Below are 17,947 nucleotides of genomic sequence, written 5' to 3'. Positions count from 1 at the left end.
GCACTCTCTCTCCAGGGTCACGTGAGTGCAGAGTTGGCACCTGGGAGGCAGCGCCACCTTAAATTTGGTGTTTTGGGCACCTCACAGGTCCCAAAGGACATGTGAGTCCATTAGATTCCACAGGCCTTGAAAGGCAGGTGAGTTTTAAGAAAGAAGGTGGGAAGCAAGGAGATTTCAGCCCAGGAGAATCATCAGAAGGGTGAGGACATGGGAACTGGGGACTATTGTTTTTGGGTTTGATTTTGCAGAATCACAAATGATCAGATGTTGAAAAACTTTCCCTGAGTTGAGGTCAACTGTGCTAGTCTTAACTATTTCCAACTATTTTTCTTTACAACTCACCATCCTGCCCAGGTGACAAATGTTCTAACACCCCCTCCCCTCCAAAGGATTTGACGGCAGGTATCTCAGGGACCTCTTGTACGGGGCCCTTGGGGTGATCAGAGGTGGCAAGTGACCCCAGTAACCTGTGATTTTCCATGGTGGCAAAAATAGGCACCCGGGCATTTCAGTTTTGTCTCAGTCTCTCTGGTGGGTCAATTAACTTGGGCATTTAGCTCGTGGCAGATGTGTCTCACACTCTATTGATGAAGAGAATGAAATCTTGCTTCTCTCACCTGTGGTAAACATAGCATAAGCCTGGTTTTGCTTTTTTGACTTCAGAAAAACTCAGAGTATCTTCTACCTCATTGCCTCTGATGACTATGAAGAAATGGGTTGATGGCGAGAAAGGAGGTGAGCCTGACATTTTCAGGACAGAGCACTTCCTGTTTCTTTTATTTCTTAATTTGTACTGGAGTATAGTTGTCTTACTATGTTGTGTTAGTTTCTGCTGTTCAGCAAAGTAAATGGGCCCTGCAGTGTGGTGGCAGCCTAGTGGTTACAGAGTATGGGGTTGGTCCCCATGGAAGGTCTGGGATTATTGAGTTGGTGAGCAGTCATGTTGGTGTTTAGTCACTAAGTCATGTTCGACTCTTTTCAACCCCTCGGACTATAGCCCACCAGGCTCCTCTGTCCATGGGATTTTCCAGGCAAGAATACTGGAGTGGGTTGCCATTTCCTTCTCCAGGAGATCTTCCTGATCCAGGGATAGAACCTGAGTCTTCTGCAGTGCAGGCAGATTCTTTACCACTGAGCCACCTGGGACATGAACAGTCACACACTATTATATGTATGACATATGGGAAAAATACATATTTTCACTGGTTTCCTCTGCTCTCTCCAAGCCTTCAGTAAAGTTTTACAGACTGAGCCTGGGATTAGTGGTGCTTTGACACTCTCTGGGAAGAGTCCATATCAGCTTGGATCAAAGTTCCTGAGAGTAAGAAATGCCTAAGGAAATCTATTTTCCTGGCATGGAGAAGTGGTCTTCTCAACAACAGTGGTCTGGAGCCAGACAGCTGGCAGAGCAAACACTGGGAGGGATTTGCAGAGCATGGACACATTCCTCGAGGATTTCCAGAAATGCTTGGGGAGGGAGCAGCCCTGGTATAAGACTGGACTTCCTGTAGCCAAGTGAACTGGAGGAATCCAATTGGGGCTCTCTCAGAATTAGAGCTGGAACGTGCAGGGTTTCAAGAAAAAAAATTAAAGTTAAATCTGAGAAGTATGTGCTTTGAGGGAGTCAGCACTTTTTGATTCTCTTGGACCAAGAAGAGTCTATAACGTGTAACGGAATCTGGGTAAATCCTTCTCAACCACACTGGAGCCATGTGAACAGACAGCCTTGGCCAAATAATAAGAACGGTTTCCCTGGCCTTTGCTGACCGCAGAACCGACTGTCCTCTCTTGGAAAAGTGGTCCCTTGTCCTGCAGTCCCTCTATATTGCAAGGCAGAGGGCGGAAGTCAAGCCTTAGGGGTGGAGGGATATGGAGGAGTGAAAATAGTCAGATGATCTGGGACCTGAGGTTAGATAAACTGAGAAAAGGTGGTGTACAAATGTTGCTATTTTTTTTGGCTGAAAGAAGATAAAATGGGCAGAGACGGTCTTCCTGAAATGACTCTAAATTCTCGTGTGTGTGTGTGTGTGTGTGTATGTGTGTGCGTGTGTGTGTGTATGTGTGTGTGTGTGTGTGTGTGCTCAGTTATGTTGGACACTTTGCAACCCTGTGGACTGTAGCCTGTCAGGCTCCTCTGTCCGTGGGATTCTCCAGGCAAGAATACGGGAGTGGGTCGCCATGCCCTCCTCCAAGGGTTCTTCCCAACCCAGGGATCTAAACCTTATCTCTTGCGTTTCCTGCACTGGCAGGAGGATTCTTCACCACTGAGCCATCTGGGAAGCCAAATGCTCTATCAGACATTTAAGTGGCCCCAAATCTTGTTTTGGAAGAAGACCAGGCATAAGGAAATAAACTCCATTTTCTTGCCTATGTCTCTGTCTTTCCTATTCTCCCTTGAGCTCTCAAGCTCACCAGCTGAGCCACTGAGGTGTGAGAGCTGCCCATTTGTGCCACACTTTCATGATGGAGCCAGCTGAGACAGCCTAGGTCCTCTTTGCTCAGTCAATCAGTTGTGTCCGACTCTTTGTGACCTCCTGAACTGTAGCCTGCCAGTCTCCTCTGTTCATGAGATTCTTCAGGCAAGAATGCTGCAGTGGGTTGCCATTTCTTAATCTAGGCGATCTTTCTGACTCAGGGATTGAAGCCACATCTTTTGCATCTCCTGCCTTGGCAGGTGGGTTCTTTACTACTAGCACCACCTGGGAAGCCCAGGTCCCTTTTGAACAGAGTTAACTCCAAGTGAAGATCCCAAGCAAATACTGTCCATTCTGTGAAGGCTGACTTTCACTAAGTGGAGAACAAGGCTGTAGGTGTTCTCCACCTGGGCTGGTCTCAGCCTGCACCTGAATTCCAGCTACACCCTGTGAACTTGAAGCCCTAAAAGAAATGAAGGGTGCATGAAGCCGAGAAAGTCAAACACTCCCCTCACTGGGCACCCTCACCCATAGCTGAAGATGCAGGTTGAGGAGACAGAACAGGAACTTTTCAGCAGGACCCAGAAGAGAATCTGAATCCTGGCTTTGAAAGTCATGGCGGGAGGCCTGAAGCAGACAATCAGCTTCCAGGTCAGTCTTTAAAATGAGAACGCTATTCTCTGGCACTACCGACATCACAGGAGGGCCATGAGACTCACACCACTCAGATAGTAAGATAGTTTGTGATCTACAGCATCTTCTTCAAGACAAAGCCTTGATAACTTCTTGGTTACCTGTATATCAATGGGGCGATTGCAGATTTTCCCTGGATGAGTGACCCCGAGGTCTGAAATTTTCTCTCCACCTTTTGTGTAAGATACTTGGTCATGTTCGAACCACTCTGTCCACTCCACATCTGGGCAGAAAGCAAAGATCAGGGTCAGGCAAGCAGGGCGCTGAGACTGGCCATGCTGGGTGCAGCCTCCGTGTACCCTCGGCTCAGTGGGAATCAAATACCATATGTCCAGGCTCTTACCAGGCTTGTAATCCATCTGCCAACCTCCCCACCACCCCCAACTTTTCATTGCAAGTTCCTCTTATTGAATATCTTATTTTATAAAAGCAACAGGTATTCTTCATTATTGCCAAAAGGAGAAAGATGAGATCCAGCCATGAACCCATTGTCTGAAGGTGCTCGTGAAGAGTGTTGCTTTCCATGCCACCTCCCATGTCCCTGTGTGTGAGCTCCTTGAAGGCTGGGTCCTACTGCTGTCTGTGTTCCCTGTCAGTGCCATCGCCTGGCACAGAAGAGGCATTCCATGAAAGGGCACATCCCTCTGGGTTATTCCCCACTGAGCCCAGATTAAAGACCACCCTCAGCTGCCAACTGAGTTAACACTGAAGCCGTCAAGCGGTCTTACTGGTGGAAAGAAAAATTCTCCTTCTGCAAAGTCCCGACTTTTTATCCCACTGTGGAATTTTACCAAGGGGTCCCAAGCTCCTCACCTTGAACCCACTCGCTGGATGAGGAGACGTTGAAAAGCTCACCGTGCTCTGTCCGGAAGAGTTTGAACACCCGGGCAGCAGCAGAGCCATGGTGTCCTATCAAAGAGGAGATGGGAGGAATCAGCAACCACACAGACCCCCGAATTAAGAAAGATGTGATGCTAAGGCAGAGAAAGCCCCCTGCACACATAGATCTTGAACCACTTCTTCATCTTACTGTTTTTTTTTTTTTTTTTTTTGGCCACAAGGCATAGCATGTGGGATCTTCGTTTCCTAACCAGGGATGGAACCCATGCCCCCTGCAGTGAAAGCACAGACCACTAACCACTAGACTGCCAGGGAAGTCCTCAAAGCATCTTTTTAGATCAAAATATTACTCCTGCTGGTTCTGACCCAGTTCTCATCTTTCCTGTGTCACTTGCTTGGGATTAAACGGATGATGATCTCTTTGCAAATGTAAACATTATCTTAGTGATCAGCCTTAAACCAATATGGACTTTTGCCACTCACGTAACCTGGCCATTAAGCAGCTAGTCACTCAACAGTGTGTTGGGAGATGGATCAGCCACATTTTGGGGAAGGAGAAGGGTGTTTGTTTGGTCATGTGCAATTTTTGCGATCCCATGGACTGTAGTTCGCCAGCCTCCTCTGTCTATGGGATTCTCCAGGTAAGAATACTGGAGTGGGTTAGCATGCTTTCCTCCAGGGAATCTTCCCAGCCCAGGGATCAAACCTGTGTCTCTTATGTCTCCTGTAATTCTCTACCACTGCACCATCTGGGAGGAGAGTGGTTCCAAGAGCCCCTGAGCCTATTGGTCAGAAAAACCCAGGGGGGAATGGCCTTTCACCATTTATTACCATGATACTCGATGTGGTCTTCGACGGAAGAAGAGGGATTTCCTTTCACAGTTAGGAAACTCCAAGGGTGTCTGAAAAAAAGACAACAACAAAAAGTAAAGTTTTCACCTGTCTGAGCCTGTACTGGAGGCAGAGTTAACATAGTGTCATAGTGAGGCTGTTTGGGGAAATGAGTTCCCGGGCTGGGCTTCCCTTTTCCAAAAGAACAAGAGCCTTTCTCAGCAAGCCCTGGCTTTCCTAACCATTTGAAAGGCCATCTGACCAGCCTGATGTTTGTGGATCCTGAGCCTCTGCAACTCCATTCTGGCAGTAGATGGGGCATGAATCACAAACAAACAAGCCCATAGACCCACATACCACTTGCCAAGCTCAATGAGGTCCTGAAGCAAGTGCTCTGAGTCCTTCAGGAAAATAAGGAGACATGCTCCAAGGGAGAAAGGTTATTTCTCTCCCAAGTCAAGCTTGAGGAAAACTGGGCAGATGTGTCTGAGTCCCCAGCAATCAGCACTGGGCCTTGGGAAGGAAAGAGATGTTTTTTTTTCATGAGGAGCGAAGGAGGAAAAAGAAGTGGTCTGATTTTGGCAAGTTGTACACTCTTCTTCTTTCCATCGAAATGTGCACTGCTCTAAGGCAGGGAGGTTTTCTTATCCATCTTTATCCAACCTCTAATACCTAAGCCAGCCTCTCTCTTACTATGAGTTATCAATAGCTCATATTTGTTTGATTATTTTTGTTTTGATCTCATCTTCAGATCAAAGGTTGGGGTTCATTGAAGTTGGGGATTAGACTGTGTCACACTTGTTTAAAAATCTTTCAATGCCTACTTTCTTGGATAAAGAGCAAGCTTCTTGGCACTGAGCAAAAAGCCATCCTGTGCCCACCTTGCCAACTTCATCTCTCTTCCTTCCCCTTCTTGTTCTTTCACACACCATCATCAATTCTTTTATGTCTGCCTTTCCTTGAGAGCTCAAGACTTCCCGCAAGACCTCATGACTTCCTGTAAGAACTCAGTAGGACTAGTCCCTTCCTGGTGCTTTATTTCAATTTCTGCTCAATAATCACTCCCTGGATGAACTGGGTCTAAGTTTCAGATCTTCTGCTGACTTTAAGTGCTCTGAGTTTCTCATTCAAAGTGGGTCTATATACAAATGAAAGGTAACAATGTAATTCCCGTCTATGTATCTCCTTTACTCATAGAACATATTAAGAGCACCCATCCTGAGCACTGAAGAATTAATGCCTTCAAACTATGGTGTTGGAGAAGACTCTTGAGAGTCCTTTGGACAGCAAGGAGATCAAACCAGTCAATCTTAAAGGAAATCAACCCTGAATATTCACTGGGAGGGCTGATGCTGAAACTCCAATACTTTGGCCTCCTGATGCAAAGAGCCGACTCATTGGAAAAGACCCCGATGCTGGGAAAGATTGAGGGCAGGAAGAGAAGGAGGCAACAGAGGATGAGATGGTTAGATGACATCACCAACTCAATGGGCATGAGTCTGAGCAAACTCCAGGAGATAGTGGAAGACAGGGAAGGAAGATAAGCAACAGAAAAGGGAAAATATCAACTTCAGATCACATGGATGTCTAGAGAGGACCCACATGCCTCTCCTCCACTTTTCCTATTACTCCTACACCACCAATTCAAATCAACAGATAGGTCAAGAGCTGGAGGCACATTTAGCATCCCCAAAGCTTGTTTCCCTATCTCTGACACTGATCCCTTTTTTAAAAAGTAATAATACCCAAATAAGTTTACTGAACAAACCACATTCTCCCTCACTGAATTGATACAACCTATGTCATACATTGGGGCTTCCCTGGTGGCTCAGCAGGTAAAGAACTGCCTGCAAGGCAGGAGATATAGGAGATGTAGGTTCAATCACTAGATAAGGAAGATCCCCTAGAGGAGGAAATGGCAACCCACTCCAGTATTCTTGCCTAGACAATCCCATGGATAGAGGAGCTTGGCATGCTGCAGTCCATAGGGTCACAAAGAATCGGATACAACTGAGCGACTGAACAACAACAATCCTTTCCATGGCTCTTGAGAAGAGTTGCTAGTGTTCATTGAGTTTTACTCTGTGCCACCCACAGTGGCAAATACTTTGCTCATATCATCACCTTCACCTTCCCCAGAGTCCTCTGAGCTGACTCCTGAAATATCCCATTTTACACATGATGGGGACAGTTCAAAGAGAGGGTGAGTCACTTTGCGTGCCATCACCTAGGAGGAGGTCCAGCCCAGACTGAAGATTCAGGACAAATTGGATGCCAGATCTTGGCCCTTCTTCTGCTGAGGCCATATGTAGCCAGTCTCTTTGTGGTGCTACCTCTTGGTGTAGATGAACAAACTGGCCTTTTGGCTTATATGACAATGAAATAGCAATGCCCTCAGTTTTTACCAACAAAGGAGCTTTGCAATACTACAGTGTCATTGTCATCTTTGGCTGCTCAAGTTTCCTGCCCAAATCCTTCCAGAGGGAGTTGCCCATGGGCAGGTGGAAAACGAACCCTGGAACCCGGAGCCCTGCTCCTGCCCGGGGGGGCTCCACCCAATCAGTAAAATTGCTTTGCTCAGAGCCCAGGAGAGCCTCTGGCCTGCCCCCATCTTGCCCATCATCTGCAGAGCCGAAGGACAGGGCGTCTCTATCTCCAACAGCCACGGGAAAGATGATCTCAACTTTCCACTAAACCAAGATCTGATTCAACACGATTCAAAGGTGTGGCTACTGTCGGATAAACCATAATGCATTTATCTTCATGCCAAAGCGTGCACACCGCCAGAATCAGGCATGACGCTGCAAACCCAGGCAAACAAAACTCGTTCTGGAGCACATCAAAGTGCCCCTTCTGCTGGGAGGGTCTTGGCAGGGCAGAGGCACTTCATGTAGTCTCTAAACAGATGTCTGCCAACCCCAAGGCACGTTACGATCCCTTCGCCAAAGGAAAGGAAAATGACCATTCATTGTACATCTGAGGCATAGCTCTTACCTTCAGTAGATACTCAATTAATATTTAGTAAGTGACTGAATGAATGAGTATACATACACAGAGAGCTTTGAAGTTTGAAGAGTGGAATATGCTTGTAAGAAAAACTAGGTTCCCTTTAAAAACAAGTCATAATACATCCAATGCAGATGGATGTGTGTGCCTGCATCCTCCAGGGTCACCCTTGAGGGTCACGTGGCCCTGGGGAAACCAGGAAGGAAGTTAGGTAAAGTCTGACTGGGCTAGCGTTGCTTTAGTGTTCTGGAGCCTGGGGAAGTGATGGAAGTGATGACCAATACCTGAATCCAAGGTGTAGGAAGTGTTTGCTGCCCAGTTTGGTCATCGCCTTCCTGGCCACATCATCCAAGTTTCGAGAGCCTTCATCATTCACAGCAACAGAAAGGATCCTGCCATCAGGCACGGCATTTAAATACTGGGCCAGACGCTCACTCTCTTTCTTGGATCTATAGGTGTCAAATCTGAAAGAGGCAGGGAGAAGGAATATTAATAGTCCTAACAGCAGTGCAAAAAGAGAGCTCTAAGCACCAACCTGTGGTAAGACAGCTAACATGCCATCCAAAATCTCAAGAGTCATGATTTTTAAAGAGAAGAGCTTTTATTACAGCAAAAAAAAAAAAATCATCTGAGACTTGTCAAAGGTAATCCATCCTCATACATATAAAGCAGCTATGAAATGGATATCTCAAAAAACCTACACCACAGGTGACAAGAATTTACAAAGGAAAGATAAAATTTTGCTGTGATCCCAGCTCTAAATATAAAGCATACTTACTAAGTATAAAGATTTTGTACAATGGCAATGAACATTCCAAAAGAATTTGTCTTGGAACTTAACAAGCAAAATAGTTCTACAGGGAATCTAGAAAAATAAACCAGCATGAATAGCCAAGATTTGAGAAAAGGAAAACAAAGGCGGTTAGGGGATGTGGGTGAGGGGATGTGTGGATGCTCAGGGGTCCTCAAACTTACTTTTAATTGTTTCCATAACCTGGTCTGACCCCACCTAGGCCCCTTCCATCTCCACTGATCTTTCCCATGAAACGTCTGCTACAATCCTAGCATATCTCAGGGTCTCATAATCATACCACAAGCCCACTCCTGCCTTCGCTCTATCATTCTAAACTTCTCTTCAGCCAATCAAATGCTTACTACCTCCCCAGAGCTGATCTAAGTTCTTATTTCTCCAAGTAACCTTATGCAAGTAACCTCCAGGTGACCAGGTCTCAAGTGACCATAGCCTGCATTTGCGTGTGTGTTTGCTGCTGCTACTGCGCCACAAGTAATCCATATTGTACTACTTAACAAGCAGCGCTATATCTGGAGAAAACCAGAGTTCAAAAGAATGAGTGCACCCCAATGTTCTTTGCAACACTACTTACAATAGTCAGGACATGGAAGCAACCTAAATGTCTATCTACAAAGGAACGGATAAAGAAGATGTGGTACATATACACAATGGAATATTACTCAGCCATAAAAAAGGAACAAAACAACACCAGTTGCAGAGACATGGATGGACCTAGAGACTGTCGTTCAGAGTGAAGTAAGTCAGAGAGAGAAAAACAAATATCGTATTATATCACTGATATGTGGACTCTAGAAAAATGGTACAGATGAACCTATTTGCAAAACAGAAATAGAGACACAGATGTAGAGAACTAATATATGGACACCGAGGGGGGAAAAGGAGTGGGATGAACTGGGAGATTGGGACTGACATATATACACTACAATGTATAGACTAGATAACTAATGAGAACCTACTGTATAGCACAGAGAACTCTACTCAGTGCTCTGTGTTGACCTAAATGGGAAAGAAATCCAAAAATGAGGGGATATATGTATACGTATAGCTGATTTACTTTGCTTCACAGCAGAAACTAATATAATATTGTAAAGTGACTATGAAAGTTAATAATAAAAACTAAAATAAGAATAAATTGAGTAAAATATAATAAAATTTTAAAGAAAGAAGCAGCATCCAGGAGTCAGAGCACAACTGAGTAGACCACTCTCTCTCCTCTGAAGGGAGGAGCTCTCCGATAGCCTTTGTGCCAACCAAGTGCATCCTGGTTGCGTTACCCCTGGGCTGAGGATTGCTCCACCCCAGGCCAAGCAGGTGGCTGTCACCAGGGGACCCATGGGGGCAATTTAGTGACTCAGGGTCTGGGCAGATCTGGGTTTGAATCCCAGCTCCAACACTCCCAAGCCTTGTGATGCTGAGCTCCTCTATCCAAGGGATTCTCCAGGCAAAAATACTGGAGTAGGTAGCCATTTCCTCCTCCAGAGGATCTTCCCAACCTAGGGGTCAAACCCATATTTCCTGCGTTGCAGGCAGATTTTTTTTTTTTTTTTTTTTACCATCTGAGCCACCAGGGAAGTCTCTGAGCAAATTTAGCCTCACTCAACCTCAGTGCTCTCATCTGTATAACAACAGAATCACCTCCCAGGGCATTTATGAAGATTCAGTTATATATGGTGGAGAAAGCGGTTAACACAGAGTTTGCACAAAGTCTAGTGATTGTATCATTGTTACTGATATTCACTGGAGGGCAAAGTGAATGGGCCAGCCTACACCATATCACAGCCAGCTCTTGCTGCCTTCCTGTGGACGCTCATGGCTCCTGCCCTGTTTTTGAGGAATTCAATATCCCCATCCTCCAGCAGCACCAGAACAGCTGTGTCTGCTTGCCCACTCCAGCTGTGCCCTTCTTCATGTCTCTTTCTCTCCAAGTGGCCTGGACTGGCCTCTGCAGGGTCTGGACAAGAAGCCCTGGGAGCTTACTGGTCAGGTCTAGCCTCTGCAGAGTCTACCAGCTCATACCCAAGCCCGGAGAGAGGACAGGGAGAAGAGACTTGCTGTTTCTGCCTCCTCTCTCCAGTCCATCCACTTCTATCGCCGCTGCTTCTACCTGAATCCTTGCCAGCGACATCTTTTGCCCAGACCATGTGGAAGCCTCTGAACCACCTCTGCTAGCTTTACTTTTTAAAAATATAATTTTATGTATTTATTTTTGGCTGTGCTGGGTCTACCTTACTGCGTGTGCTTTTTGCTAGTTGCAGGTCGCAGGGGGCTACTCTTCATTGCAGTGCACGGCTTCTCGTTGCAGGGGCTTCTCTTGTTGTTGAGCACAGGCTCTAGGGCACTCGGGCTTCAGTAGTTGCAGCACATGGGCTCAGTTGTTGCAGCTCCCGGGCTCTAGAGCAAGACTCAATAGCTGTGGTGCAAGGGCTTGGTTGCTCTGTGGCATGTGGAATCTTCCCAGACTAGGAATCAAACACGTGTCACCTGCATCGGCAGGCAGATTCTTTACCCCTGAGACACCAGGGAAGTCCTGAACTTTACTTTAGCTCTCTGCAAACAATCCACTCTGTACAGAGCAGCCAATTCTTTCAATTAGAAGGTATTCTTCTTTATTTTTTACTTCTTTTTTATTTATTTAATTTTGCAAATTTTTAATTGGTGGATAATTGCTTTACAAAGTTGTGTTCATTTCTGCTGTACAAAAATGCAAATCAGCCGTAAGTTTATGTTAATGTATATATAAGGAATCTAGAAGAATGGTACTGATGAGCTTATTTGCAGGGCAGGAATAGAGATGCAGATGTAGAGAATGGGGAAGAAGAGGGTGGGACGAATTGAAAGAGTAGCACTGACATATATATACTCCCATATGTAAAACAGAGAGCTAGTGGGAAGCTGCTGCATAGCACAGGGGGTCAGTGTGGTGCTCTGTGATGACCTAGAGTGGTGGGATGGGGGAGGCAGAAGGGAGGCTCAAGAGGAAGGGGATAATGTAAATGTGGTGGTTTAGTCGCTAAGTTGTGTCCGTCTCTTACAACCCCATGGACTATAGCCTGCCAGGCTCCTCTGTCCATGGGATTCTCTAGGCAAGAATCCTGGAGTGAGTTCCTTCTCCATAGTTATGGCTAAATCAGATCACTTTTTTCTTAAAGTATTTTGGTGGTTTTGCATTCTACTAAGAATAAAACCCACCTCCTCACTGGGCCTCCCAGGCCGCACACCTGCCTCTGCCTGAAACTCTGACATCATTGCATGTCGTTTCCACCACTCTCTGCCCTCCCATCTCTCTGCTGGCCCTTCCGTCCTATGAGAACATCACACACTTTCTCAGCCCTGGCCCTTTGCACTTGCTGCTCTCAGTCTTGAACAATCATTCCCTGACTCAGCCTCACCCCAAAGTCCTCGGCTCAAATGTCTCTTATTTACACCTGGCTCCCTGACCACGTGATGTAAGATGACCTTCCTGAGTTACTCTGCACCACCTATGTCTTCCCCCTAATTACCAATGATCCCAGCCTGAAACTATGCTGTGTGTACGTGTGCATACGTGTGTGTGAATGTGCCTGTTCCTGTTCAATTCAGCTTCACAAGGAAGATGCCCCGGGAAGGAGAGACCTAACTCCTTGAGATCAAGGATTTCTGTTTTGCTCACAGCTCAGCACCCTGAGTGGCCTCTGGCTAGGACACACGTCCAGTAAGTGTGTGTTGAATGAATGAATGTGTTGATGTGAAGGCAAACCTTACCTGTCAGAATGGATGACTGTTCCTGATTTGGGGTCGATGACATGGACAATAACTCCACGGTGACCCCAGCTCCTTTCAAAAAAATAGCCTCCCTCTTCCAGGCCACCCGGGTGAAGAGTCTTGTTCAGAAATGTCCAAGAGAGCTTCTTCTGTCCATGCAACTCAAGGGTACCTCCTCTGTCGACACCAATGTATTTGAGGCCAAAGTAGGGGTCTAGCTGAATGCCATCATCAGCCCTATGAGAGAAAACGGCTCTCTGTGGTTGGCCAACATCTCTGTTTAGTGGCTGCTGAGCCCAGAGGGGATGGCACTGCTGCTGACTCCCACTGTGGCCACCGTAGAACCAATTACACCTGGTGACCGCCCAAAATCAGTAGACATAGCACGAGCAACCAAGATAGTCTCAAGCCAGAACAAAATGAGTCCAACAGGCCAAGCAGAAATACTCATCAACAGTCAACATGTTGGCACTTCTTTCCAGGTCTAAGTGCATTATATTTTGGTCCATATCAGATGTGGAATCACCTGGACAACTACTGCATACCCTGTGTATTCTTGGCTACTACTTCTGAGAACTCTCAATTGCTTGGTGATGGAGCACAGCCAGAGGCAAATGCTGCCTGGAATTTTTCTTTATCTTGTCCATCAGAGCCTATTAATAAACATTCACAGAGACTCCCTGAGCCATGACATGATTAGAAAGCAGCTGAAAGGCTGGCAGGGGTTTCTGTAACTTAAGTCCAGACCTGAGCCACAGTAAATAAAATACCTCGTGTACCTCTCCAACTCACCCAAATTGCTAGTGTCTGTCTTGCTCGTGATTGTGATCTGGTAAGATGTAATGACAATTCCTTTCTTGCACTAAAGGCTTGCTGTCTCACCTTCCTCTCTTCTATGGACAATCTCCCCCGCATCAGATCCAAGGGTGGCATGTTACCCACAGTAGCATGGGGATGTCTACCCACCTTCCATACAAAACGATGCTGAAATTGCCCTGGAAAGGGCAGAGGGCACTCCCAGCATGCAGCTCTCCTCCGCTGTCAATCAGGATGTGCCGGGTACGCAGAACAATGGCCTCATCTTGGTCTTTAATGACTAGCTTTCCTGAAGAGGTAGGAATGGAGTGAGGTTGAAGAACACAAGTGTTAGTGATGAGATTCTAGCAGAGAGACGGGCAGACCTCCTGAGCCCCCATCTCCTCCAGGCAGGCAAGAAGCCCTCCTTCATGTACTTCTGTGTTTGCTTTGCTTATGATGTTAACTTTCCTCTGTCTTGCCATGGGTAAATATTGCCTGCTTGGTCTGCTGCCTTCACTGTGTGCTCTGCCTTCAATGAGTAAGCATCTGAAAGTCAGATAAGCAGAACAGCTCAGAGCACCAGTAAGGAGTTTCCTCTATAAATGCTTCTTTCATTAAGATTGGACTCTGACAAGGCATTCCTTAAGTGCTCGGAGTTGATGGTTATCTCCAACAACCAGATGCTCTGACCTGAGCTCTAAGCATGTGACATTTGTTTTGTCCATCTAAAGTTATGGCAACCTGCATCTATCTGCTGGGCTCAGAGGCAGCAGACCAGAGAGATGGGACGGGAAGTACTGGGGGAAGGAGATTTTGACTTACCTCCATCTGAGATGCGGATGGAGTAGACTGTGGCAGAAGAGGTGAGCAACAGTGCTCTGCCCTGGCCTATATACACATAGTGGGCTGGATCATGGCCAGGATTCCAGGGTTGCAACTCAGGCCACTGATCAGGGCACTCAGCTGACCCTGCCAAGTACAGAGAGGTGTCACTGCCACCATCCACCAACCTCCCCAGCAAGGATGGCACAGATCATGGGGTGGGAGGAGCTATCATGCACTTTCATGGCTCTGGCTTCCTCCCTACTAGAGCTCAAAGCAGGGCATTAGAGAGAAAAGAGAACCCCTGACATAGGAGCCCTGGGATTTAGCCCATGCTCTTCATTAGTTCATCATGCATTTTCTGTGAACTTCCTTCTTCTGGGCTCAGTTTTCCCCTTTATCAAATGAAGGGCAGACCAGATGACTCCTCAAGATATTACAGGATCTAAAGTTAGACAGTGATATACCTAGATTACTTGTATTCCAAGGCATCCCTTCCCCTGGAAAGAATGTTTGAAAAGTTGGCAAAGCCCTTTCCCCTTCTGCATGAGAATTTGACTTTTAGTTAATTTGCTCTCCCTGTTTCCCTGGAAACCTGAGAAAGATGGTATTCTATAAACAGTGCTACTAAGCAACATTAATTATAACAAAAGTGACCCGATTAGTCAGTGGTATTTAAACCAGGAACTATGAGGTACGATGGTAAAGAATCTGCCTGCCAATGCAAGAGATACAAGAAATGCATGTTCAGTCTCTGGGTTGGGAAGATCACTTGGAGAAGAAAATGACAACCCAATTCAGTCTTCTTGCCTGGAGAATCCCATGGACAGAAGAGCCTGGCAGGCTAGTCAAGGAGACTATGAAGAGTCATGACTGAGTGACTGTGCACACACAGTCGTTATATTTATAACGATCCTGCTGGAGATGTCTTACTATGGGCTTCCCTGGGTGCAGGGACTCTGATGACTGGGCACATCCCACACGGCAACCCTGAAAGTTACATCTATGCAGTTGCTATAAGAGATACTGGCTCTGGTGGGGCGATTCCATACCTGTCCAATGATGGCTCTGTTTCCTCTCACCTAAGGAGCTGTTACCTGGGAAACCAAAGAAGATAACTTCTGGGAAGCTTGTGGGATGTTACTAAGACCACTCTGATGAAAGAGGAGTGCCTGATGAAACACCAATGGCAGGTAGTGTTTCTGTCCTAAACCCTTCAAAGTTAGCCTGATGCTCAGCATGGCCTGCAGGATTCCCTGGTGGCTCAGCAGTAAAGAATCTGCTTGCAATGCAGGAGACATGCATTCAACCTCTGGGTTCAGAAGATCCCCTGGAGGAAGGGCATGGCAACTCACTCCAGTATTCTTGCTTGAAGAATCCCATGGACAGAGGAGCCTAGCAGGCTACAGTCCATAAAGTCACAAAGAGTCGGACTCGACTGAAGCAAGTGAGCACACAGGCATAAACACGGCCTGTGGTAGCCTCATGAGTCTGAATGTTTAACTGAACTCAAAGCACCTGTGGTGGGTGTTACACTGCAAATAGAAGCACTGGAAGGAGTCCCTCCTTCTACTGCTCAGAAGGATCTATACCCCAGTGGGGTACCATGTACGGTGAACAGAGAAGACTGTCTCAGAAACAGGGGACTCTCCCTGGACAGCAGGGGAAAGCCCAGAGGGAAAGCGATCAGAAGAGGCCGCGGGCAAAACAAGATGAGAATGCCTGCTCAGTGAACAAGCCTCAATGTACTCTTCTCTTTCTCTCACTAGGGATTAAGTTGTGAGCCTGAAACAGTAGATTTTTAAATAACTGGGGAGGGGATGGAGGAGCGGGAAGGTGTGTGTGCATGCTAAGTCACTTCAGTCTCGTCAGACTCTGCCACCCCATGGAATGTGGCCCACCAGGCTCCTCTGTCCATGGGATTCTCCAGGCAAGAATGCTGGAATGGGTTGCCATTCCCTTCTCCAGGAGATCTTACCGACCCAGGGATCGAACCTGGGTCTCCTGCATCACAGGCAGATTCTTTACTGTTTGAACTACCAGGGAAGCCCATGATCTTATGCACTGTATCTTAATGGACCAGATCTTATGGCAAATCAGGAAGGGAACATGAAGGTCAGGTGGCTCCCAGACGGCAGGCTGGCTGGCAGCTGTGTGTTTTTTGTCTCTTCCACCCCACCCTGAGTGTTTGATAAAATTTCAATTGGTTGCCATCCTTTAACAAGTAGAGAGCTTTTATACAAAAGTCTATATTTCTGGCTTCTCTTAAAAATTCAATAGATCCTGAAGAAGGTGCCCCCCTTTTCCCATGTGGGGACCATTGGCCAGGACTGAGAAGGGTGAGTTCCTTAAGAGGGGCCTGCATTCTACAGGTGACCACATCTCTACCTGGCCAGCTTCACTGCATTGCATCACGTGCCTGGCACCTGTAGACACTGAATTTGAAACCCCAAAGGCTGCCTGATGGAACCAAAGCACAGGATAAGACCTGCCCAGGGTCATTGAGTTAGCAGGGTTAGGCCAGAACCCTGAGGCCCTGCCCTTGCCCCAAGGCTCCTGCTCCTGGGCCCCGGCCCCTTGCTTCCAGAAGTGGCTACACCTTCTTTGTTGACAGGCAGAGGCCCAGATACTGTGCAGTGGCTTACCTGTGGATGCAGTACCAGGAAAGTGGGCCAGGATGAACCAGCCGATGGTCAGCATCACCCTAAAGGAGACGTCCGGCCTGTGAGCAGCTCCCATCCTAGCAGAGTGCTCCCTGAAACAGAAGCACACCGAGTCAGACCTGCAAGCTTACCAGGCTGGAGTCAGTGTGTGGGGCAGACACACACAGAGACACACAGGGCACATTCACACACAGAGGCCATGCCAGCATGGGCACCCTCCAGCCGGCCAGTGCGGAGTCCTCAGCTGCCATGACTCAGGATTGGGCAGATTGGGGCATGCCAGCCCCGTTATCAACTTCCTGCCTTGTCCTGCAGCTCAGAGACCCAGTGACGGATGGAATTTCATCCTTGGTGCTTGAGCTCGCTACCCTCCAGAATAAAGCTTTGGTTTTTCTTCTTCTTAAGTTAAAAAACAGAGAAAACCAAAAAACACTCCCACTGAACATATGCTAGAAAATAGATGCCATTAACTTCCTGCGTGATCGCAGCTGATTTGATTAACCTCTCTGGGCTTCAGTTTCCTAATCTGAAAAATGAGGCTGTGGACTAACTGATTTCTAATGTTGAGAGTCCCTTGGACCGCAAGGAGATCCAACCAGTTCATCCTAAAGGTAATCAGTCCTAAATATTCATTGGAAGGACTGATGCTGAAGCTGAAATCCCAATATTTTGGCCACCTGATGTAAAGAACTGACTCAATGGAAAAGACCCTGACACTGGGAAAGATTGAAGGCAGGAGAAGGGGACAGCAGAGGATGAGATGGTTGGATGGCATCACTGACTCAAGGGACGTGAGTTTGAGTAAACTCTGGGAGTTGGTGATGGAGGATGCCTGGGAAGCCTGGCATGCTGAAGTCCATGGGGTCACAAAGAGTTGGACATGACTGAGGGACTGAACTGAACTGACTGAATGTTAGTCTGTGCTTCTAAAACAAGTCTTGATGATAATATTGAGATCTTAAATAGGATGCCTGTGTATTATAAACCCTTTTAATATTACCCATCCAAGAGGAAGGCAGGGCAGAGATAGTTAATTGTCCCCTAATGTCCATTTTCCCTGGAAAAGAACCCCTGTGTTTTATCTGGGCACACAGCCCCCTGGAATAAAGGCTACCTTCTTCAGTCTCTGGAATTGTTTTAGCCAATATGGCAAAAGTACAGTGTGTGAATTCCAGGATATGTCCTCACAGAAGGTGGGAAGCCTTTCTCCATGCCCCTCCTCCCATTCCTGCTGGCTGGAATATGGATATGATGGCTGGATCTTTAGCAGCTATCTTTGGCCACGTAGGTAGTTGGAGCCATGTGCTGAAGATGGTAAAGCAGAG

At 46.9% G+C, this 17,947-nt stretch overlaps 1 protein-coding gene across 2 annotated transcripts in view; it reads right to left on the bottom strand.

Moving 5' to 3' along the window:
• Window positions 1-17,947, bottom strand: part of CEMIP (cell migration inducing hyaluronidase 1) — a 160,219-nt gene that overhangs the window by 51,279 nt on the left and 90,993 nt on the right. For both annotated transcript variants that reach the window (XM_027521094.1, XM_027521095.1), the window contains exons 2-9: window positions 16,605-16,714; window positions 13,960-14,106; window positions 13,306-13,444; window positions 12,340-12,576; window positions 8,069-8,248; window positions 4,779-4,849; window positions 3,921-4,016; window positions 3,209-3,330 (exon numbers count right to left, since the gene is read on the bottom strand). In XM_027521094.1, the coding sequence (XP_027376895.1) occupies window positions 3,209-3,330; window positions 3,921-4,016; window positions 4,779-4,849; window positions 8,069-8,248; window positions 12,340-12,576; window positions 13,306-13,444; window positions 13,960-14,106; window positions 16,605-16,698 (1,086 nt within the window). In that variant the 5' untranslated portion in view covers window positions 16,699-16,714. The remainder of the gene's footprint in view (window positions 1-3,208; window positions 3,331-3,920; window positions 4,017-4,778; window positions 4,850-8,068; window positions 8,249-12,339; window positions 12,577-13,305; window positions 13,445-13,959; window positions 14,107-16,604; window positions 16,715-17,947) is intronic.

This window comes from Bos indicus x Bos taurus, chromosome 21 (assembly GCF_003369695.1).
Source record: "Bos indicus x Bos taurus breed Angus x Brahman F1 hybrid chromosome 21, Bos_hybrid_MaternalHap_v2.0, whole genome shotgun sequence".
NCBI classification, from domain to species: Eukaryota; Metazoa; Chordata; class Mammalia; order Artiodactyla; family Bovidae; genus Bos; species Bos indicus x Bos taurus.
The sequence above is the reverse complement of the archived record's forward strand: the minus strand, read 5'-3'. Positions and strand labels throughout refer to the sequence as shown.